Consider the following 24,222-nt stretch of genomic DNA (forward strand, 5'->3'; position numbering starts at 1 on the left):
CTCTTTCACAGAAATCTCTCCACATCACAAGAACAGCTTGTTCTGAACCTTTTGTTTATCCTGGATCCGTGCACCTGCTGTCCTGTGTCTGACAGCAACTGCCTAAGAAAGATCAGATTGAATAAGACAATCACGAAGTGAAATTCCTCAGAACATCCTCTAGCAAACTGAAAGCCCAGAATCCTTTCACATCAGCAGTAACATTTATACTTATCAGCCCTATAAATACATGTCTTACATTGAGGATTTTTTTCCCCATATAACAATTTAGAGCATGTCATTACTGCATGGCATCTCAGATGCTAAAGGTCCTTTTGTTCTGCTTTGACAGCTGCAGATCTCACCTGTCACTTCACACACTGAACAGGAAGACAACCCTGCAGTCTCAACACTAACAGGGTTTTTGAGACTTCCACCACACACTCCACCATCATCTTTTTTCACCCTTGATCAAGGATGCTGGTCTAGCCATTCCTGGAATGAAGATTGTTCCATACCTTTGATTTTCCTTAGTAATTTCTGAATCTTGTCCAGATTTCCAGATTCAACTTTAAAAACCAATTGCTGGGCCCACATGTAGCATTCGGTAAGTATTTTAATATGCATCACATGAAAATATGAACTTTCAAAGTTATAATATACCTTGTACATGTACTCTGAAATACTAAGTTTTTATTTATCCTGATAGAACTCTTTCTCATTCATGATATGATTCTTGATCTAGAAAAAATGTAGCAGAGAAGATCCTTAGGGAAAAAACCCCAAATATCTTGAATAAAACTTCCACTTACCCTGTTCATAAGCTGTTTTGAGCTACATATTGGTGCCAGATTTCCTATCATAAAGCATCTTTATTATTCCACCTTCACCATAACATTTGGCTTTGCTTTGCCTGATGGAAAAAGTGGATAAGGGATACAAAAAAAAACAGACTAAGACTTTTGAGTTATCAGCTGCCAGGCTGAGCTAGTGATAACACTTAGGCCTGAAGCAGAGACATGGAAAAAGATTTAAGTGCTGAATATACAGAAGTAATCCAGAATTGTGAGCTGGTATTTCTTCAACTCTATGCAATTTAAAAAAAATATCAACACAATGAATTTTATATACTACTGAAGTCAATTATTTCAGTCCTTAAGGGTAACACTGATAACAGCCATTTTCTTCTGTACTTAACTACATTCCAGCTTTAGGAATAGGAAAAAAATTTGCACCTACATATAGCTGTTAAACAAACTTGGGTTCCTCTTGCCAAAGGTGTAAGACATATATATAATTTTAGTGTAATTTTTCAGTACCAATTCCAAAGTGTACATCTTTAGTAAGAAAACATTGAACATAGCATTTCTTAGATAAGTACTTTTACTCTGGATTTTTACTGTGATAGAGTTATAAACTAGAATTCACAAAAACAAGACAGATATTTCTGCTGCATTTTTAAAGTGCGTGATGTACATGGTATTTGATGAACCAATCAATTTAAAAGTGTTGATCCTGTAGTCCAACTGAAAAAAAAAGTCAGTGTAGATTCAATTCCAAACTCATTTAGGTGCATTTGAAAGCTACAGCCACTTACTCTCATCACATCCCATGTCCTGCAACATTTTAGAATCATTCTGTCACGTCCTCCCCTTTCATTCCTCTCTGATGTAGGGGGAGAACTTGACCTTTTTCCACCTTCTAATTAACTCAGAATGAACTCATCTAACAAAAATATTCTCTTAAAGTATTGGTTAACCTGAAAGCAAAAGTAAAGGGAAAAAAAACTAAAATCATGAAAAAAAAATACCTGTCATTGGGAAAATGTAAACAAAAGGACACAAGTAATCTTTTTCATGATAACATTTCTCTTGGATTCTACATACAACAAACTAACATTTCAAGGCACATAAATATAACATTGCGTTAAAAGTTCAGTAATTTTAATTAACTAATTTTTAAAGAGAAATCTAAACATTACCAGTATTAGAGAATTCATACAATTTGATTTTTTTATTCCCTTCAATACAAATTAAAGTATTTCTTTCTTAGTATGTAACAAAATTTTTAAAAAGTAAATTATTTTGAGTGCATCAGTTTTTGTCATTTTCTTTGCTTTGTGCTTTTCTTTTCCCAGTTACAAAGCCCTTTGAAAGACTGAGCTGCTTCCCTTTTTGTCCTGTCTTTTCCCCGTGCCTCCACTTACTCAAAGAGACAGGCTTAGTTTTGGAATTTCTGTATCACAGGCAATTCAACTTCTGAAACAGACAGACTATGTAGACAATCATAAGGAATTTGCTAAGAAAATAATTTTGAGAAAAGCTTCAGTAATAATCTCTGTATATATTTAAATATAAAGTGTACTTCAGTGCACAGTTGACAGCATTTCTCCAAAGTGGTTTACTGTGATTGGAACTGCTCAATAATTCTGTGGTTAACTATCTACCTTACCCAGCCCCATCTAAAAAGCCTTTAGATTTTTCACAATTACACATATTTTAAAAATTTTCAGCAAGTTATTTTTACAGAAAATCTTACACTTAATGACATTGAACTTGTAGTAAACGTTTTTACCATAAACCCATATTTACAAGTTTTCTCTTGAAGTGCCTACCCAGGAGCCTAGGCCCTTTTTAATTCAGTAATTTTTAGAAATAAATGCCATTATAGAAAGTTTTCACAGTTCTCAAAGACAATTCCAGTTTATATATAATTACAATAATTTTTAGCATAATTAGTTAGGAACAAACATGCCCTTTTGAAAAGCACTTGCAGTGTAATACTAAATAGAACCTAAGAAACATGCCTGATTATCTCTTCATCTCTCTGCCTTCTACTCCCCCAAAAGCAGCAAATTTAAATTATAACATGACCTCCCATTAGGAAACATGTAGTATTGAAGTGCAGGATTTGGAAAAGTCAGTTCCATTAGCATATGTACATACTGCTTGTGTTTTTAATGCATCATAAACATCACCATATCTATTCATCCTTAATGCAAACCATATCCTTGGGTTTACTAAGGCTCTTCACTTCCTCTAGTAGTTTTCTAGGTGTCAAAATATGAGTAGAACCTGACAAAAGAACATAAGAATGAACTGTATTAGTCAAATTCTGACTTTCAGACGTTCTCTCTTTAAAACATCAGTTACATGCCAGTGTTTTTTACTGCACCTGAAAAACTGACAAGTGCAACATTTCTAAGTGTTTTCATACAAAGCACTGTTGCTGCAGGCCCCCAGCTGGGCAATCATCAGCAGTGACTCCATGATTGCAGAAGGCTGATCAACTGCTTTATTATATCATCTTATACTATATTATACTATACTTATAGTACACTGTATTACACTAACAAGAACTATCACTAACTAGAAAAACCCGTGACTCTCTCTTGAGAGTCCTGACACACATGTGGATCCAATTAGTCAATGAATCCAAAACACCAGTGTCCAATTAAGAAATCATCTCAGGTAAACAATCTCCAAACACATTCCACATGGGCACAAACACAGGAACAACAAATGAGATAACAATTGTTTTGACTCTCTTTTCTCTCACAGCCTTCCCCAGGAAAATGCCTGGGAAAGTCTGTGCCTGCTCTCTGTGGCCAGAGAGCTGCTGCCATAAAGCACCATCGTGTAAGTGTCACCATTAGGTAGGCAATGTCCCTCTTCCCACACTCAGACATCCAGATCAGGACTCATACTTTGAACACAAGTTTTTCATGTCCTGCTCTGCCCTGTTTGAAAGACAGAGCTGAACCTGGGCAATTGTCGCAGCCTGCAAGAAACCTGCCATTCTGTGAAAGAGGAGTTAATGAGAGGCTTTACCCTAGAATCAATAAACTACCTGGATTAAAGATTATCACAAACAGTAGTGTTCCACAGAAATACCAGATAGAGAACACTGGCTTTTACTGATCAACATTTCCTTGAAAAAACAAAATTCAACTCTTGAGCAGCAAAGAAAATCCTTATTATTCTTCAATGCACAACGACCTCTCATTCTCACAGAGAGTGATTGTAACTTCTGCCACGAACTGTCACCCTGCAGTTCTGAAGGCAACAAGTAGTCACTCTGAATGGGCTAATATTCCTGGAGTTCTGAATCAGGAACACAGACAAATATTAATTTTTCAGTAATCCATGTGGAAATTTGGCAACTATCACCTTTCCCTCAGAAATCAGGATTATAAACAAAACTACAAGAATCATCTCTAAACAAAAGGGAATATGGTGCTGTGGTGAGAGCCAGATACCCCAGTGAAAGAGTCACCTACACTAAACATGGTGTTGTAAACAAGTTTCAGGTGAAGAAATAATCTGGTTAAACTACATTCTTGTTGTCCTGGTCTTTCCATTACTACTCAGAACTAGAACCAGCATTAAACCTACCTCAAACACCACCAAGTGAGACCAGCAAATAAAAAAATAAACCAAAACAAAACCAACCACACACAAACACATCTACAACACACCCCTGAATATTCTGAAGGTAACAGACTCTAGATTTCGGAATCAAGGTTGGCACTGTTTTAGGGAAGAGTATTTATTTTAAATCATGGTAGATGTTAGATTCAATATGAATCTCAAGACTAAATTTAAATGCCAGATGTAGACCTCTCAAGCAATTTAGAATGCTTTAGATGACCCAGCACCCAGCCATCAGCTGGCCCTGCAGATGGACACAGGTCTGTGGTAAGGTTTTTTATCTAGGAGCTCTGTTCCTATATATTATATATATGTACAAGTTTTAGCACCTATTTCCTGTAATGCTATTTAAAATTCATTTGAAGCACAGCAGCTGATGGAACAAGCATTTACTACCTCTAAAATGCTGAGAGATTATTACACCAGCTGCCTATTGCCAAATCTTAAGCAGGGGAGTTTTCAGGACCCAAGCAGTTAATCACTGTGTGGTTTATGCAAAGCCTCCAAGTAGCCACAACAGAAACTAGAAAATATTGCAAAGTCAACTGAACTACACTGAAAACATGGTTTGGGGTTTATTTGTTTAGTCTTTTGGGTGGAATTTTGATTAAGATTGTTGGAGTTTTTTAATACTTATCTTCCCTCCAAAGTGAGCAATTTAGCACTTGTCTGTCAGCTTTCCTACTTCCAAAAGCAATGAGAGTAGCAAGCACCACTGAAGGTAAAGCATAGAAGTTTGTGAGAAAACTGTAATGCAAAGAAATAGGGGTCTCTTGAAATCCTGTTTGCTATATGCTGACATGTCTCTGACATAATTCTTCTGTAGAGCATAACTATCTTGTCCTTGATGTCTTGGGGCAAAAAATCCCTTTGAACACCAAACACTTGAGATAACTGGCAAAGATGCTTTTAAGTGCATAGTTTTAAGAAATGCGCTGGCTATAGTATTAGTATGTATTAGTGAAGCAACAGAAGGAAACTAAGCAAAACAATTCTTGTACTTTCCAGAACCACGTGTAGTACAGCACACACCCCACCCTTTCCCGTGGCAAGCTTACCAATAACAACTTCACAGGACTTGTAGGCCTCAGAAACCTCGTAAGCGCTGCGCATCTCCGAGTACGTGACTCCCCCAATCACAAACACAATCAGCCTTGCACCGCTCCTGCGCTCCTCTCTGTAACTCGCTCTAGGCTTCTGGCGTGCACTGCAGAAGATTTCATACAATGACATTTATACAGCTTGCCTGATGAATTTTTGGTTAAAATTATACAGTCAACGAGCAGTAGCAATTTCTGTCATTCAGTTCATGGCTTGACTGTAATTTCAGCAAAAGCATTTAGATCAATTGATAACTTGTTTTTATTAAATTTTGAAAATTATCACATTACTCAAACTGTTTAGGTACCACCAGGGGGAAAATAAATACAAAACAAAAACCTTGTTGCACACACAGCTAACATGCCAAGGACTCTTGCCAAGCAGCTTAACTCTGCATGCTCCCAATTCCAGTGGCATTTTTCATGAGAGGTTCATTTGAAAAAGCTGGAGTCTTAGGTTTTTCAATCTCTGAACATGAACAGAACCTCTAAAGAAAACATTTGCCTGTTATCAAATCAGATCCAGAGATCTAGGAAAAACAAAAGCAGCCTGAAGTGCTTAGAAGTCTAATACATGTAGTAATTGCAGACTCAGGTTAAGTCATCTGCAGTCCTGATCTCCCTGCTAGAGTGCCTTCAAGATTCCCATATTTCACCAGCCCGTAAGACAGAGATCAAGTTCCAGTGTACAGGGATTTGCTCTAGTACTTCCTTGCACTGGTCATCCTAGTGCATATCCAGGAATAGAAGGATACACCACAAACAGTTCAATTAGAAGGGGATGTAAAAAACCTATTCTCCTAAGGCTGTGTATCTTTACTTTTTGGTTTTTTTTTTATTTAGAAAGGTACAAATTCCAATTCAAGTGTGTCTTCCACATTTAAGATATATTTGATGTTTCCCTCCCTGAATTCCAGCATCTGATTAGTGCAGTGAGCATTCCTGGGAGAGGAACACTCTTAGCATTCCTGTGATAGAAACACTCTTGGGAGTCTTGATTCATTTGTCTCCCCTTTTAAATAACACTACAAAAAGTGATAAAGCTCTCAATTTGCCATGTATTGGTCATGAGGTTCATGAGCTAGTGGAATTAAAAAGAGAAAGAAGGAACAGTACAGGTGAGTTTAAAAAAAAAATTCCAAAAATCACCTCTCAGTGATAATCATTAAATATACAAGTACATATTTCACAGTCATTAGCAGAGAACTCATTTGAAGACCTTCAGCTGTCCTGGACTTGCCTAAACCACTCCCTGACAACAGGGGTCAAATGCCTAACAGGCCAATATTTCCTAATGAGAGACCCTATAGAAGATGAATTTAATTTCCTGAGGTAATTAACCCAAATAATGTCACCACCACTAACACAGCAGAGATAACTTCCAGAAGTAAAACATTCTTTTTACCTAAGTCACAGTACTGAACATTCCTTCCTGAAACTACTTCACACTAATAAGCTCAATGGTTTAAACTTCTCATTCTGGGAATATGACATGTTATTTCTAACCTTGAAGCAAAAGGGAGATACTAGAAACAAAAAAGCTATACATTACTAAAAAATATTAAAATAACAACCAAGTTGAGTATGTTTTAGATTAAATAAAAATATAAGCTTGGCACATGTGATATTTCACTGTTCAGTAAGCACACTTCTGTACGGCTTTAGAAGTAAATGACAGAAAAACTGAGATCTGGGTAAATTATGTTCCAGGAAATGAAACCATTTACCTTACTGCTCCTGAACCATTCCAGGTGGGAGGACAGCGCGAACAATAAGGCCAGTCTTTTGAATCTAATTTGTTTTCTATAGCATCCTGAAGTGCAAAATAAAGACACACTTTAAAAAGGCATACAGACCTTAACCCCACCAAGTTTCAGCTTTCAGAAAGGACATCTAACTGGCATTTCATGCCAACACATGCAGCCCAACAAATATGTTTTTATAAACACATACTGATTTAACTAGCAGAGTTTCAGATTTCACTAGCAGCTTTTCATCTGTAATAACCCTAATGTATTTAATTTCTGTATGGCAACGTATGAGAGAAGTCAGAGTCCCCTAAAAACATAAATGAACATGAAAAAGCCACCAAGAATCTATGAATGAGAGCACAGGGTCAGACTAACACTTTGGTAAACTCACTATCCTGTGTGACACCAGTCACTGACTGATGCTTAAAGAAGAGGTTTAAGAACAATGAAACTACACTTCTGGCAAGGAGTTATTACTAACAGCAGTCTAATGCTCTATATTAGAGACAGACTAGAAGTGATCACTTTGTCCACCAGATGTATTTAACAAAATTAACTAAAAACACTATGGAATTCAAAAGATGGAATACAACTGCTCAGTAAATTTCTGCACTGCACCCATGAATTAATTAGTTGGTGAAATTTACCTCCATAACATCTTTGATAACAGGAGTCCACCTAGAAAGTTGAAAGGTTTCTTCTTTAGAACGGTCCCTTCTTACGTATTTATGCTGCTGAGCAACAAACTGAAAAGGTTTTCAAAGTATGGTTGTATTATTCAGTGTTTGGATTTTTGAAACTTACTAGCACTCAGTAGCAGAAGGAGAGGGGATAAGTATGAGATTTTAAAGAAATAATAAAAATTGTAAAGAACAATAATTAATACTTCTACAATTCAGGATACACTAGAAATACTAACTTCAGAGACAAGGAACTAAGTAAGTTGCAGTTTCCAAAATCAGCTAGCTCAAGCCACCACCTGATAATTGCAGAGGGAACATTATGGGTATCTTTACTTTAAACAACTAACCTGAATAATTTTCCAAGGATGTACCACTTAAAACACATTAAAAAAAAAAATTCCTAGCGATTATCTGCTTCCAAACCCAGGATAATATTGCTAAGAGTTGCCAAAAGAGCTGTAGGTCCTTGGACAGTAGGAAATTATAAAATAAATTAAATACATTCTTACTGAAGAGATAACAGGAACATCAAGGTATTTCCAATTTCTTATCATATCACTATCACTTTCTATGTGTACATTCTGGATCAGCTTGTCCAAGTTCTCCTGGGTAGTTCCTTCAATATATGGAAAACAGACAACAATTAGCAAGTGACTGTGGGTAAGACCAGTTTTCAGGTTGCCACAGACTTGGAACTCCCCCTTTAACAGCTTCAATACCATGTGAAAATAAGAGAACAAACTATTGCACACTTGCAAGAATTAGAACGATATTAAAACACTGTTTGAAACTACACTTGAATTACATCTCTTAACTCCTTGCCAGCAGTATCTTTGCTACTAATCTCAGAAAAAATACAGAGGATGGACAGGATTTCTTTCAAACCCAGCTATCAACTCCAATGCAGAGACTTAGGATAACTAAAACCACTGTTCTATCTTAAAACTTGAGTTCAAACTCATAGCACTGAGGAAAAAAATAGGGCAACTTGTCATACCATTTGTGCTAAAGATATACAGGAGAATAGCTCTGATTTTGTCATAGCTGTCATGACTTTTGTTGAGTAGAACTGGAAGGAGGACCCTCATAGAGTCTTTTACTTTTTCACCTTCTGCATCAGTTCCAAGAGCCAAGTCCTAAATTAATTAAAAATAAAAGCAGACACCATGGTTAAAATCATTGAAGTAATTTAAATCAACATTGTTCTGTGTGTTTTGAAAGGCATTTTTATGAAACCACAGGTTTCAGGAAACAATCAAGCTGCATCAATTTAAACTCAGTATGACAAGTCTGACATTTATTTCAATAGTTACAGCATTATAATAACACTACATAACACTCAAACATTTAAAAATGTGATATCTAGAATTCTTAGAAATGTAAATTATAGTCACAATGTAATGCCTCACCCTAAAAGGTACTTTTCCCAGACATTTAAAAAGGGCTTCCTTCTGCAAAACATATTAAAGCAACCTCATAGGACTTTTGATCCATGAAAGCAAAGGTGATCTTTAAACAAATTAGACAGATTTCAAGACAAAAAAACACCTCCAAAACTCTTAGGAACACCTCCTTATTGGGAGATTAAGAGCCTTGTATATTACACTTAATTTTAAAGCTACCACCTCAAAACTGATCACAAAATAAAGGCAAGAGATATAGTAGTTTAGTCAGTTAAAACAAGCTTCTATTCCTGCAAACAAAAACGTGGCACTTGCAATACTTGCAAAGCTGCTCTTTGGTTTGTGGCTTTTTTAAACATACCTGTTCAGTTTTACAGAGCCTTTCTATATTAGATTTGAACTTGCTCATGCAATCTTCTGCTATGTTAAGATGAAGAACTTGCTATAAGACAGAAAAAACAAAACAAAAAAAGAAAAGCACAAGCTGTCATAGCTTGAATTTTTCCTAGCATATCCATCATTTTTACTAGTTACAAAAGTCAATCCTTCGGTACCATCATGCATTTTCTGTGTTTTCCCCTTCACTTAGAGAATGACCCCCATAACACTTTGTAAAACATTAAACAGTTCAATCCTCAAAGCACACAAATTATTTCATTCTTTTACATAGTAAAATGAAACACATGGAAACTAGTTTTCTTCTCTGAATTTTACAGTAAGTGAAAACATTAATTTGGAGAACATCTATATAGCACACTACAGGAAAATGATAGACTAAAACTAGAGTTAAACAAAAAGATAAAAGTGCACAGAATTATTTACTGCAAAGTTGTGATTACAAAAGACACCTTACCTTACTAATCTCTTTACGATAGAGTGGCATCTTCTTCATCAACTGGGACAGAGCAGATATGGATAACTGGAAAGAAATAACACAAGTTGAAAATCTGTTCTCCCAATAAATGACATGCTTATTTCCCTTCCTGTTGCAGCTTGCTTCCCCCACAACCCCTGGAAACTGCAGTTGAGAAAAGTCTTCATTTCTGTAGTAGATCCATGAGTTACATGGACCTGATCAGCTGAAAGTAAGTAAATTACCAGGAAAACCAACATCTCAACTTCAACAACTTACTTTTCCTTCTGCTGCTTTTGTTTTTGATGAAGCATCTTTCAAAAGTTTTGGTATTTCCCTGAAGAAAAGAGGAAAATAATGAAAGGCAACAGCACAAGAGTTCTTAAATATTTTCTTAAAATCTTAAAAGAACTGTGCAAGAAGAACTTCTGAATGAAAGTAAAAGCCCGAGATACAGGTCTATGTCCAGAAAAAAAGAGTGATTTTCTACAAAGGAAATATTAAACATTCTATTTGCAATATTTTCATAATGCCATTTGATGCAGCAGCTTGGTCGTACAGTATGCAAAATAATCCCTTCAGATTTAAAATATTTGAAAATAATTGCCAGGAAATGACTTGATTTCCATTTACCTCAAGAACTGCAAGTAGCATTAGTATAACTGCATGCCTGTATTCTTGAAGCACAGTTTCTTCCTGGCATTGATTACTTAACTGAATCCAATCTGTCTAGCAAAGCATGTACATTACTGCCTGTATTCCCACTGAACAGCTCCAACACCCTCCCTCTCAAAGAAACCAAGCAGTTGCCTTTGTTATTTATGCACATACTCTATCACATCTGCGATATGCTTGTGCCGCATCTTCACCCACAGGTCATCATCTTCCTCCAAAATTGCTTCCTTTTCCTTCCCACCAGAGCCTTCTGTTTTGTATCTTCCAAGAGAAAATTCAGACAATTATTTGGGGTTTGGGTTTCCCCCAATTCTCATCACTCATTACAGTATTATTTGTAACAGTTTAATTAACATAAATTGTATCAGCAGTAATAGACAAAGATTTTAATTTATAAGCCAAGCTAGTGCCTGACAAAATATCACTACAGAAGAATTTTACAGATTACATATTTTAACATAGACACAGCAGATGAATTTCAGAAAGATTCTTTGGGGCAAGAGCTTCTGGACATTCTTTTAAACCAACAGCAACTAGAGTTTTAAACACACATTTACATGCACCTCAATTTCTCTTCAGTTTTGGTTTCAAATGCAAACTGCACAAAGCAATACACACTGCAATTGCCAAGTGCAGCTTTCTCTGTGTACTATAAGACTTTATAACCAAAGGAAAATGAAGTTACATTCACCAACAAAATGCTGAGCAGGACAAATTACTTCACATATAAAAGAAACCGTTGCACAGCATTACATGACTATAAACAGTAATAAACCTAAAACAAGATCACAATCATGCCACATAATATTTGCACATTTACAGAAACTCACACAGTGCAGATTGCCAGAAAGCAAAAGAATGAAAAAAAATTACAAGATTAATGATGAAAGTCAGATCATGACTACCTAGAAAACATATTATGCTACATCTTCATACCCAGCAATCAAACCCAGACTCATAGAGTCTACACTTTCTATTAAAATCTTCACTCAATGCTTCTGACTGAAGATACACATTGCTCTTTGCTTGGCTAAACAATGAGGCCATCAGGTCTCTTTTGCTGTAGTGGGTCATCAGAAAAGCTAAGTCCTACCAAAACCACTGCTGTCAAAACAATCAGACAGTAAAGCACATAACTTACACAAATTAACATTACAATACTCCAAACTGTGCTTAGAAACTGAGCATGACTGATTTAAATGTGTATTTACAATAAAACATGTAAATTTTAACAACTACACTATTTAAATTACTGGAGCTATAAAAGTGATCATACCTGAGAAACAACCTAGCTTTTTCTCAGTATTCAGTTAGTAGTATTGCTTGTCTTGTTATGCCAAAAAAAATTGAGAATATGAAAGAAAATCTAGAGAACGTCAATGTGCACTCCTAAGGCTGTACTTCAAGATTCTTAGGTCTTAAAAAATGCAATTTGTTGGACTCAAAACTTAGCAAAAATGCCAATTAGATCCTACCTAATCTCATCTAAGGGAGGAAGTCAAGAAAATGATGAAGTTACAAATCCAAGAGGAAAGACTAACAAAAAGTGAAGCAACCATTATGCAATATAAGCAGCTAATATTGCCATGGTGCAATTGAGCTAAACAATTTCAGGGATTTTATAATCAAGAATAAACTATTTAGGTTTGTTTTTTTTTTTAAGTACTTGCTTGTAAGTATCATTTTCAATGGGTAGCAGATCATATGCCATTGCCTGGAAGGTGAGCTCATGGAGTACAGTTGATACTGGGTCAAAACCACGATCAATTATTATTAGTTGGGAGTGGGTTTTAGCCTAGAAAGCCATCAAACAAACACAAAGTTAAGACATACAGGAGAAAGTTAATGCATGTTAAATCTACTTACATTAAGTCACAGCACTGCAGGTATTTTTAGAAAAATAACTGAAAAACACTGCACTAGGGTCCAAGCATTTGTTTGAACATTTTACTTATATACAATGGTTTTAAAGACTAAGTTTAAGGCAATGCTTTTATCCCACTGCAATACACTCAGAAATCTGAATTTTCTTAGTCTAGTGAATAAAAAATGTAAAAGAAAAACAAACAAAACCCCAAAAACGCTGCCCAGAGATTTAATAGATAACTTCATTGTTTGTATTGCAGATCAGACAGTGCTGCAATACAGGAAAAGACCTCCAAACATTCAACTGAAAGTTTCATTTTGGGATTTAGTGAAGTGGCAGTAGCAGCAGGAATATTTATTTCTGTAGCAAAGTGCAAAGTCAAAATCACAATGGTTTACCCCATGGTTTTGTGTTTAAGCAGCTGCCCTAATCAGGCCTTATTTGTAGTGACAGATCAAAACTATTATTTATTTGAACAGCTGTATCGTTGTGGACAATAAATCCCTTCAGGGGAAACATTTCAATTCTGCACAAAGCCCCTTCTACATATGACCTTATGGAAGGTGATATTAAAAAAACATTTATCCACTGGTCTTCAGGTTTGTAGCATCCTCCTACATTATCACAGGGCTAATTTTTCAAATAAAATCAGGTTGATCACACAAATACAGCTTTACTTAAACAGTATTACCTCTACATTGCTTTCATACACAAAAACAACTAAATGGCAACTGATTGCCTTTATTATTAAATAAGATCTATATTTGTAGAACTTAATTGTTGAAGAATATTTCAAAGACTTTTTTCCCAGACATACAAAAAAAGTTTAAAAAAAGAAATCAAACATTTTAGTTCACTGTCTACCTTTATTTGGCTTCTCTCATCTGTTTTGTAGTAGTTTTCAAGACTTTTTTCAACAAGCTGTGCAAGTTTGCTGGCTCTATCAGATGGTCCACTAGGAAAAAAGGAAGCATGCAAAAATAACTTGCATTTCTTCATCAGAACACTAAAATGCTACCTTTAAAACAGAAAGCTCCCTAGATTGATCTCCCTAGATTGATCCTCTGCTTTCATGAGTTTCTGAACTCCATTCTAAGTAGTTCCAGTATGTTTTCACTTTTACATTATGATTTCACTCTTTGAATGCTTCAGGTACTTTACACAGTAGGAACAGCTTCCACCAAAAGACTGGCATTAGCTGGCACATGGCCCAGCACCTAAAGTTTCACTCAGAGGTGGGAAACAAGAAAGAAAAAAGAAAAAGAGAAAGAATAGAAAAAAACAGTCAAGCAACTATTTGTTACCTTGGCAGAGAATAAGACACCACTTCACATTACACCACAGAATGCAGTCCTTGAATACAATTTCAGAAGCCTACTTTGATTTCAAAGATAGTAAATCCCTTTCAAAGCTCAAAAGAGGCATTCTTCTCAATATCTCTACTACAGGAAATCCTGATCCCATGTGCCACAGTAATTTCTGAATTCCTTGGTGCCAAGCAGAGCTGCAAATGGCTAGACAGCAGCAGTTCTGTTACAGGATTATGCATGTGGCATACAAGAATGCAGCCTATCAGTGTCACCCTACTGACCAGACATGGAACAAACCATTGAGAACAAGACAGGGTATAGCAAGTACTGTTACCTGCATATACACAGAAAAACACTGCTCTACCTACACTTCACAAATTCCTATCATTCCATATTTCAGACTCGTGGATTAAAAACAATCCACAACTACAAGGAAAAAAAAAGAAAAAAATCAAACTATGCTGCAGCCTCAAGCTATGACCAAATAATGTGATAAGCCCTAGAAGTGAAAGCAATTACTATAAGACACTAATTTTGCCCCACCTTTTATATCGCACTCCTGGATTCTCATCTAGTGTGGCACATAAGGTAACAATTTGTTCAGCCATGACTTGCAGCACAGCATCTTTGTCCTTTGTCTTTTCCAGAGTGGGACTGTAACAGCGGTAGAATGCATCTGGGATGTTGAGAGTAAATACCTACATAAAGCACAAGCAAGAAAAAAAGGGCCTAACTTGCAGATTGCCAAAATACCTGGTAAAAAGTTTGCTAATAACTTAAAACTATATGCTGCAAGAAAAAGTCATACATAGGACACTTAAGTACAAAAACCAAGCAAACCCACATTTCATTCCTCTATCCTTCACCTTCTTCTTGTTCTCAGATTTTTTCCCTATTACTCTCCTACATAAATGACTCTATTTTTCAAATTATGGAAGGAAGGACAGATGGAAGGAAAGAACTAAAACCCATCAGTGCCTTGTACAGAGCCATACAATGCAGTATCAGAATGGTCATAGAAGGTATCAAAGTTAAATTGTTTTAAAATAAAAATTTACATATTGTACCTGCTTTTAATATGAAGAATTTACCTTCAATAGCTGAAATTCTTTAAATGCATTAAATCTTGATTAAAGCAGCTTAGTACTACAGAGATGAAAGCCTTTTTCAACAGTTTTGTAAATGGAATGCAAACATGGGTACAATCCCATTGTCAGTAAATGGATTTTCTCTAGCTTCAGATGGACTCTGTAACTACAGAGCCAAATAAGAATGTCCATCCAGATAAAGGTGTTTGCTTCACTCAAGTAGATAATCACCTGGACTTTGCCCAGAGCTCAGCCTGATTATTTACTCCTAGCATCCCAGGAAGCAGGAAGACCAGTTCACATTGTTCCTCTGCTAAAGATTCAAAAGGTTCCCACAACCCAGATACTGAGAACACAAAACTTAGTAAAAACAAGAAGAGTGCTGCCCAGCCTTAGTGCTGCTTATTTTCAACTACAGAAAAGTAGTCTTGATTTCTGCTTTCATGGTGAATCCTCCAGAGAACAAGGACCACAACATTTTCATAGGCTTTATTTGGTACAGAAAAGCAGCTTTAGCAGGGCTCCCAAAACCAGCTTGAAACAAAACTTGTAAACATCAACCTCACTGGAAAGTAAACAAATAAGCTGCCACAATCATTATCCCCTGATGGATTCTCAACCAAAATAATAAAGAACCCTTTATAATAAAAAGGAACGTGTCTTCAAACCAGGAAAACCACAGTGAGACAGGGCTAGCAGCAATCCCTCCTATGTTCACCTGCCTCTTGGTATACATAAGAGTTGTTCCCTTGATAGGGGTAGGTTGATAACATTTGACATGGGAAACATTTGTGGTTAGTTCTGGTTAGTTCTCCAGCTCCCAGAACTGGGCAGAGCTTGGAGGCTTCACTGTCTTGGTGAGTGCCAGTGTGCCCTCTGTGTCTGATGAAGGGCATGAGCAACAAAGTACTTTTCAACACAACACCCACTGTGTGGCTGCACATGGAAAACACCCATTGGTTTCCACTGGTAGTATAGATCTTTAATTGAGAAAACAGGATTTCCATGCTCTCCTCTCACTGAAAAGACTGTCAAGTTGTAGTAGTTTTTGTTCCACTCCCTTTCAGTTCTCTCAGTCCTTTTGTTCTCCTTTCCTGACTTTCACCAAGTCCTACTTACTCCTATGTACCACCTACCCAACCTAGCAAAGTAAAACCTCAGTATCAGCAGTACTAAACTCTTACCAAAAGCCAGCCAGAATATTTACCTGCTCTTAGGGAACAGATTCCTTCTTTAACCTCCCTATTGCAACTGACACCAAGTCTTGCAATGAGGTCAAGTGCAAGGAATAAAACTTTGTGTACAAGAGCATTTGTTTTCCTCTGAAAAGCATAAGCAAGCACTGGAAATGTGCCCAAATGGAAATATTTCACATAGAGTTTGTCAGTCAAAAACTACATTCTATTTCATTGTTTTCTAAAAGGTCAGCAGCATTTGAAAATAATCCTCCACACTACTGTCAAGGTTAAGAATTAAACTTACCTGAGACTCATAAGGGAAGAACGAAATGTTGATCTCCTTGCATTTCTTTATAGATTTTGCACATGAAGCCTTAATTTTATTGAAGAGGCTGTCAGGACAAACTAGGGGGAAAAAAGAGACTCTAAGTACAAATAATTTGTACTGTTCCAGCTGTCAGATCACTTATAAGCGTACAGTATTCAGAGCAGACAGCTCTAAATTAAGACCCACTTAACCATAAAATACAAAAAAAATAATTGCCTACTCTTCCTAAAGTAAGTAGATCATATAATCAATATTTTGTTTATGAGATCTTTTTTGAAAAGCACCACTGCTCAATTTATACTGGCTTTTTTGCAAGCAAAACGTTGTTGAACACCCGTTAGCAGTCTGCAACTGTGAAGGATGTTGATTTTATCAAAGTAAAGGTTTCTGCTATTTCTTGTCATGTAGGAGAGAAAAAACATTTCCCAAGCTACAAAAAGAAATCGTGTGTACATCTAAGAGTAAAACACAGAGATATGGCATTTAATTATAGATCTCTAAGGTGTTCCACATTTCCAGGCTACATTAGATCCCAGTCTAAAAATTGAATTTAAGGAATACATAGATGACACGAATACTACTTGGAAGTGACAGAGTTATTTCTCTAACTCAGGAGCTATTCCTCTCAACAGGCAAAGTTTTGGCAAGTATTCAAAATGAAAGCTTGCCCACTTGCAACCAAGGAGCATACTGCAAGACAGCAGTACTTTTCCAGAACATTAACTACTGCTTCAGCATGAAATTAAACAAGAAACCAAGAATTTGGATAGCAATTTAATACTGCTTTGAGAATATCCAGTAGCAGATACACACAGTCCACAGACAGGCATGCCTCAGACTCTGCCTTTAGCAGCACATTTGGGTTTTTTGTTTTCTCCTCTTTACAGCCTTTTTAGTCATGCTGACTGACTGCAGGGCCATGTGCAATCACATTAACCCTGCTCCCAGTAATTGTCTCTGCTACACAATTAATGTCATGCATGCAAGGGCTAAGTAGGCCCCTTCTTTCAGGGAAGGGGAAAAGCTGGCTCACAGGTCTGAAGGAACTACCTGAAGCAACCAATTACTAACACAGCTCTTGCAAAAAGTTCTCATGCAGTTATGTTTTTAGTACTATTTTGTTTATGTAGAGATACATAGTTTGATTTGAATTGTCTTCCTCCACACTCCAACATAGGAGAAGACTGGAATACTTAAAAATAAAACTACGTTACCTAAATTAAAAGCAGAGGTGGAGAACAATCAAGACTGTTTGGTAATTGTGAAAGAAATTACTATTGCCACACAGCATGGTAACCATAACCTGGAAAACCAGACACATGCTTAATGACTTGAATCTCAAACCTTCTCGCAAGAAAGAGGGCCCAAAATTTAATTTACTCAACTATATACAAGAGTAGTGAGTAGCTTACTTATTTACCCATATGAAGTTACCAAACTACAAACCAAAAGCTTACTTACCATCAGTGAAATACACGTATGCTGCTTTGTATCTGCTGGATGATTTACTGATGAAGTCATCAATCAGTCCATCTACAGACTTATGGGGGCAAGAAAAATACGGGAAAAAAAAACCAAAACAACAGCATCATGCCAGTGTTTTGCCTTTCTACACATACCAGACAAAGCTTCTCCCTCTCTCCTCCTGCTCTATTACCAAGTTCTACTTAGGAATAGTGCATTTCAACAAGGAAACACTGAAGCTTAAGATTTTTAATTCCAGATGAAGAATAACAAGCAATTACAGATGGTCAGTCATGCACCAAGCTCATTTCAGGAAGCTCATTTTACATCATTTTCCAGCTGTAACAGTGCTGAGATTTATTGTCTCAAGAATTTTTAGGAAGTAACAGTAATGTCTTATTAGAGCCATTACTTTGAATTCTATTTTTCAATGTATTGCATCATTATGTGATACAACATGTCTTTCAGTGAGGTTACAATTGCTAAGCAATGATACAGTGCCTACACTGACCACAAGGTACACGTTTGCAACATATTCCATGGAGGCACTACTTTGTCTTTTCATCTTGGGAAATCAGGCATCACACAGAGCAGTATCAGAGAAAATGCAGAGCTTAAGGACTGCATAGCTGTACACAGTAAATAAACATTTTAAAATAAGGGGGGGGTTCAGTCTGAAGGATCTTGCAACACTTTAAAATACTAACCTTTTTTGTGGGAGTTATTAAATATATTGCCTTCATGTGTGGGACAGGCTCACGGGTTTTATATACATTTTCCACCACTATAAAGTAAGAAATATTACATTTTTATAATTAGGAAGATTATGGATCTTTAAGGAAAACACTGCACATATATTAATATAGAGTTGATAAAAATAAAGTAACAGCAATCAAGTTGTCCACAATATTAGAGGTCAGGATGTACCTTCTGCCAAGAGTCTTGATTTATTTCTTTGTTATTTTATATACAGAAGGTTACCACAAGGCTTTTTCAACTCTCAGTCAAGTGACAACTAAAGTTGTAGGACTAAATTCTTCCTAGGTATTTTACACTTCTACAACAGAATGGCAATGCAAACATACTCCAGCTATGGGGCCCAGCAGCAACTCTCTTGGCAAGATAGTTCTTTTTCCAGCACAGTGAAGGAGAGAGAGAGAAACTATGCAGGGCATCATTTTGGACTACAGCCTCTTCTGTCCTTTGTTTGCCTATGTCCTGGGCAATTACTCTGTTTCAGCATAATTGCAGGCACAAATTAAGACATTTTTCAGCAAATCAGCTTCATTCATCTCTTGTTTTTCTCTGTTTAATGAAGTCATTACTGTATAGTTTTACAGTACACTAGCTTGAGAATGCAGAGATATTCTTGTGGCTCAGAAATTTTGTGGGGGAGGAACAAGGAAGATAAGTAATGTCAGACATCTGGATGTGGAAAGACAGGTTCCTTTCAGCAGTGTGCTCACTAAAAATAAAAGGTTTTTTCTTGATGAAAAGGATACATGCTCACCAAAAGGTTCTCACAAAGGATAAATAGCACTTATGATTTAAAACACACACCAAAAAGCAAAATTGATACAGCTCTATTATATTTCCAGAATAATCATATTATGTGGAATAACTGGAGTAAGAACAGTATTGTGGAATAAATAACCAAGCCTAAACAACACCCTCTTACACAAGCATTTCTGAAAATCTAGACCTAAAGCTAATTAAAACTACTTCATTTACACTTTGGGAATTTATTTCAATTTCAAAAATAGGCATCAGCAAACAAACACCCATTCCCACCTCCCAAAAAAGCCCATCAAAAACCACCACAACAACCAAACCAAAAAAAAAAAAAAAAAAAAAAAAAAAAAAAGTAAAAGCATAAAAAACACCAAAAAACCCTAGTCAAACAAAAAAACCCTTAGAGCAATCTTTAGGAAAAAAAATTAAAGTGGGATCTGAGCTTTCAGGCAGAGAAATATTTGGGTTTTTTAATTTTAAAAAAATCATTCACAATTGACTAATTACTGTAGGAGCTTGAAACTCCACTATTTTAATATCCCATAACTCATTGTCTTCATCAACAAAATAAAGACCACTTCTTCCAAGTGGTCAATCAATTTCAGTCTTCCCCTTTGTCTCACCAGGATATTGCCATTGGTGTATCAATAAGAATTATGCTTACCTGTGACACCCTCTGCCAGTAGGTCAGTCATTTTGCAGCACAGTGACAGTAATTTAGTAGTGTAATCGTCTAAAAGCATTACCTAAACATATTATAATAAAACACAAGTATTTAGATAAATCAATCAGCTATATTAAACCCATGTCATTTCCTCAAAAACTTGCCATAAAAGTTTGAAGCTAAAACTATTTTATTACTCTGTTTTTTTCATTACCTGCATACACCAACATTACAGGGGGAAACTAATCTCAGAAGGCAGCTCCTAATGCACAGGATTTCCAAAGACAAGCTCAATCTTAAATGTGAGCTTTGTTCCCCCTACTCATACTAGAAAGTACTTTGAAAGTTTCACTTGGACACAAGTCTTTTGAATTCCCGCTAGTTTACCCCACGGCCTGCTCAAATATATCTGTATTTTTTTTTAACTGCTTTATAGCTTAAGCAGTTCTAACAGGTATCATACTGCTGAATCCTGCTCCACATGTACTGCAGTGCAGTGTAATTTTTGAAATTAATAAAGTACAAGTCTTTCAAAAGGGAAGATAAACACAGTCTCTAATTTTTCTTCACATCTAATTAAAAAAAAAAGAGAGACTATTAGCCATTTGCTCTTCCTGTACCAGCCTCTAGATTTTTCAACATATATTATACAGAGATCTGAGTTACCAAAAGTAAAGTCTATTATTTGGACAGAAAATCTTGAGTGAAAATGCCAGGTGTTTATTTTATGTATTTGTTCTCAGCAATACAGATTTCTTGTTCAAGTCATGACAGAATTCGTATAAAAATTTAAACAAAATTCTACCTTCCATTCTTCCTCTTTGGTGAAGTCATCAAATACTGCTGATTTCAGCTCTGTAAGTACATAAGTTTACCAGTTAGAGGAATCAAAATGTTACTAAGAAAGAAAAAAATAATTCTCCCATTTAGACTCATATGTTCAGAGCCCCTAAAAAGAAAAAGAAAAAAAAAAAAAAACCCATACTGATAAATTCTTGTACAGGATTCTTCACCACAAACTGTCCCTGCCTGTTTCTAGGACTGTACACAGATGTAATAACAAATATTTAACCACGTGAAAATTTTATTAACATTCATATTTTCTGATAACACTCTTGCCAGTTAATTAGTCTTCAGCATTACACAGAATTCCTTTTAATAAACTTAGTGTCCAACAACCTTGTCCAAAAACCTTGTCCAAAATCTCAAATACTCTTGTTTTTTCTACAATATTTGCCTATAAAAGACACCAGAACATAGAAATGCATAATTCAGTTGTCTTGAACCTCATTTCTGCAATTAAAAAACAGAAGTCAGTTTTCTCCCATAGTAAAATGAAAGTTTATTCCAAGCTATCAGTGTACAGACACTGTGTACCTGCCCCTGCACTACTCCCACTGTTATTTATTTTGCCCTCAACCTGCAGCTGCTTCACCCAAATAATTGGCCTTCAATGGTTTATAGGCTCTCAAAATCTTTTTTCTCCTGCAAGAATTCTGCATACACCAAAACCAAACCCAGGTTAGTGCTCCATTTTTGTTCAGGCTTTCATTTTCTGCTCACATATTTTATACCAACCATACACCCTAACTACCTTTTCAGATTTTGTCTTCTCCGAATACATTTAACTAGTTCACAATTTTTTTTTCCTTCTACCCTTACTTCACAATCTAGGAAAGAGCTATACACAATGCTGACAGAACAGCAGGCTGCCAACTCCCTGTGTGGAAAAAAAAAAAGAAGCAAACCACACCTTGGCAAAATTAATAACCCATTTATAACACACTTCCTGAAGAAAGGACTGTTAAGCAAGTGCTACAAAAAAACAGAACTGCTAAAATGCTGAATCACTTAGAAAAGTTATTTTAGCTCTCTATGGCTAGCTATTACACATGTCTACAAAACAATTTAAAGTTGTGAAAAAAAATATTAAAAGACAGAATTCCTCATGGAAAGGACTTTATTTAGAGATTAACTATATACAGCAGCTCTCTGTATTTCATTATTTTATCCACAGGAACCACTGTCTCCTAAATACAGGTAGCTTTCTCTGTCCTCATAACTGTGGGCTTAACTAACAACAAACTTCTGTGAATTAACTTTTCCACACACTTCTGCTTCAATTCTACACAACCAGGTGTAACTTCTATGCCTATTTACAGAGCAGGAACAAGATACACATTGATACAGCTTCTACATAAAGGATGAGCATCACTATTTTCAGACAAAATGTGCATCAGCCTTAATAAAACCCCCCTAATGTTTTACTGAAACATTAGGAAGCAGCACTTTACAGTCTTCAATTACCCATTTTAAAAGTGCCAGACAAGGTCTAAAACTTAGTTCATCAATTTTCATTGTTGTTGTAGTCTTGGAAGACAAGAGGAACTAGATGACTACCACAGCATTCATTTCAGAAGTTCCTCTTAACCAAGCTTGTAACATAAATGTTTTATTATTCACACTGCTTTACTGTCACTCTAATCTTTGTTCCTCACACTGGCAACACCATTTTCAAAAGTCTTTATGGCCCTTAATGATACACTTATGCTTAGATCAATTATTCCCTTTTAAGGTCCAAGTCTTCTATAAAATATCTCAGGACAAAACATTGGCCTTACAGTCATAGGCATAAAGAGCAAGACAGCAGGATAAGCAAAGCAGCAAAAGTGGGGATTTCTAAGGATTAAATTTTAAACAAAAGTATCTAATTCATACAGGCAGGGTACAGGTGCCAGCCATTGGAACTGAATTCTAGAGGGACAGTCTGCTTTTCACTTTTAGTGACACAAGCATCTTTCAGGTGGAAGCAGAGGAGAAAAATGAAAACAAGACGGCAGCAGGACCTTCCCATTTCAGTGACAGTCGCCAGGCTGGATGAGCAGCCCATGGAGTCACAACCTCAGTACAATTAAGCTCGGGATGAGGTGGCTGCTAATGCCTTTTCCCCAGAGGTCTCACACCACCTGAAATACTATCAGCCTTTCTACTCCAGCAAGGAAAGGAGCATTTACAACTTCATTTTCTCTAACAAACACCAGCAGAACCTGCTCCAAAACAAGGAGATAAAAATCTGTAGTTCATTTGTAAGCCTACCTGGGAACACCCTCAACTTTTTCTACCGAAAACCGTGAAGCCAAACACAAAGTGGGAAGTGCCGCTCCGTGAGAGAGAGCAGAGAGCGCCTTTGGGGCCGGAGCGCTCTCCGAAAGTAGTAGCTAGGGAGTAATAAAAAAGTGCATGAAGAGCTGACTTAAGTTTAGGCTCTTCAAGAGCCCGTCGGACGGGCTGTAGCCTGCAGAGCTCAGCCTTATCTCGGAAAAAGGCACAAGCGTCTCTTTGCAGCGCTGTCACTGCCGACAGCCACGGCAACGTCGCAAGCCGGAGCAGCCACCTCCCACCAGCGCGCCGAGTCACCACCTGTAATAGCCGGCAGAAGCCGCCACCCAGAGCCTCCGCCGGACACGGCTGCCCACAGAGCCGCCCGGGCCCGGGCCCGACCCCGACCCCGCTCGGCCGCCTCAGCTCCGACACGCAGCGCGGCTCCGGCCGCGTCGGGAGCGGCCCCGCACCCCGCCTCGGCGGGCACCCCCGACCCCTCACACGGAGCTACGCGGAGCCGGCGCCTCAGCGGCGGAAGCTCCCGGCCGGCCCGCGCCCACCGAACGGCGCCAGGGCGCTCCCGCCGCGGGGCCGGGGAAGGAGCCCCACAGTCACTCACTCTGCCACACGAAGCTCTTCAGTCCCCGCACTGCCGGCGCCATCTTGCTGCCAGCCCCGCCTGGCAGCGCTGCCTTCCCCTCCCTCTTCAGGGGCGGTGGCGGAGGGCACAGCCCGATCCCGGGCGGGGCGGCTCCTGCCGGCCGGGGTCAGCCCCTCAGGAGCCCGGACCAGCCCGCCGGGAGCCGGGCCCTCTTCGTCCGCAACCATGGGCTCC

The 24,222-nt window shown here is 37.4% G+C and overlaps 1 protein-coding gene across 3 annotated transcripts; it reads right to left on the reverse strand.

Annotated features, from left to right (window-relative positions):
• Window positions 1-9: 9 nt before the first annotated feature.
• STXBP3 (syntaxin binding protein 3) lies at window positions 10-24,151 on the reverse strand. 3 transcript variants are annotated; one of them, XR_008438283.1, is made up of 20 exons: window positions 24,007-24,149; window positions 21,091-21,140; window positions 20,286-20,367; window positions 18,817-18,893; window positions 18,107-18,185; window positions 16,622-16,722; window positions 14,595-14,749; window positions 13,606-13,696; window positions 12,545-12,669; window positions 11,031-11,135; window positions 10,479-10,536; window positions 10,200-10,265; window positions 9,708-9,788; window positions 8,941-9,079; window positions 8,453-8,559; window positions 7,908-8,006; window positions 7,237-7,322; window positions 5,468-5,616; window positions 1,577-3,053; window positions 10-892 (listed from the first exon to the last, which is right to left on the reverse strand). XR_008438283.1 is itself a non-coding variant. In XM_053984716.1 (19 exons), exons 1-19 carry the CDS (start codon window positions 24,047-24,049, stop codon window positions 2,962-2,964), a joined length of 1,785 nt encoding a protein of 594 aa, XP_053840691.1. In that variant the 5' UTR covers window positions 24,050-24,149; the 3' UTR covers window positions 1,345-2,961. The 3 variants fall into 3 exon arrangements, 2 of the variants coding, with proteins under 2 accessions (XP_053840691.1, XP_053840692.1); XM_053984716.1 differs by lacking the exon at window positions 10-892 and having other exon boundaries at window positions 1,345-3,053; XM_053984717.1 differs by lacking the exons at window positions 10-892; window positions 12,545-12,669; window positions 13,606-13,696 and having other exon boundaries at window positions 1,345-3,053; window positions 24,007-24,151.
• Between the last annotated feature and the right edge of the window lie 71 nt (window positions 24,152-24,222).

The sequence above is a fragment of the Vidua macroura genome, chromosome 9 (genome assembly GCF_024509145.1).
Source record: "Vidua macroura isolate BioBank_ID:100142 chromosome 9, ASM2450914v1, whole genome shotgun sequence".
Lineage (NCBI taxonomy): Eukaryota > Metazoa > Chordata > Aves > Passeriformes > Viduidae > Vidua > Vidua macroura.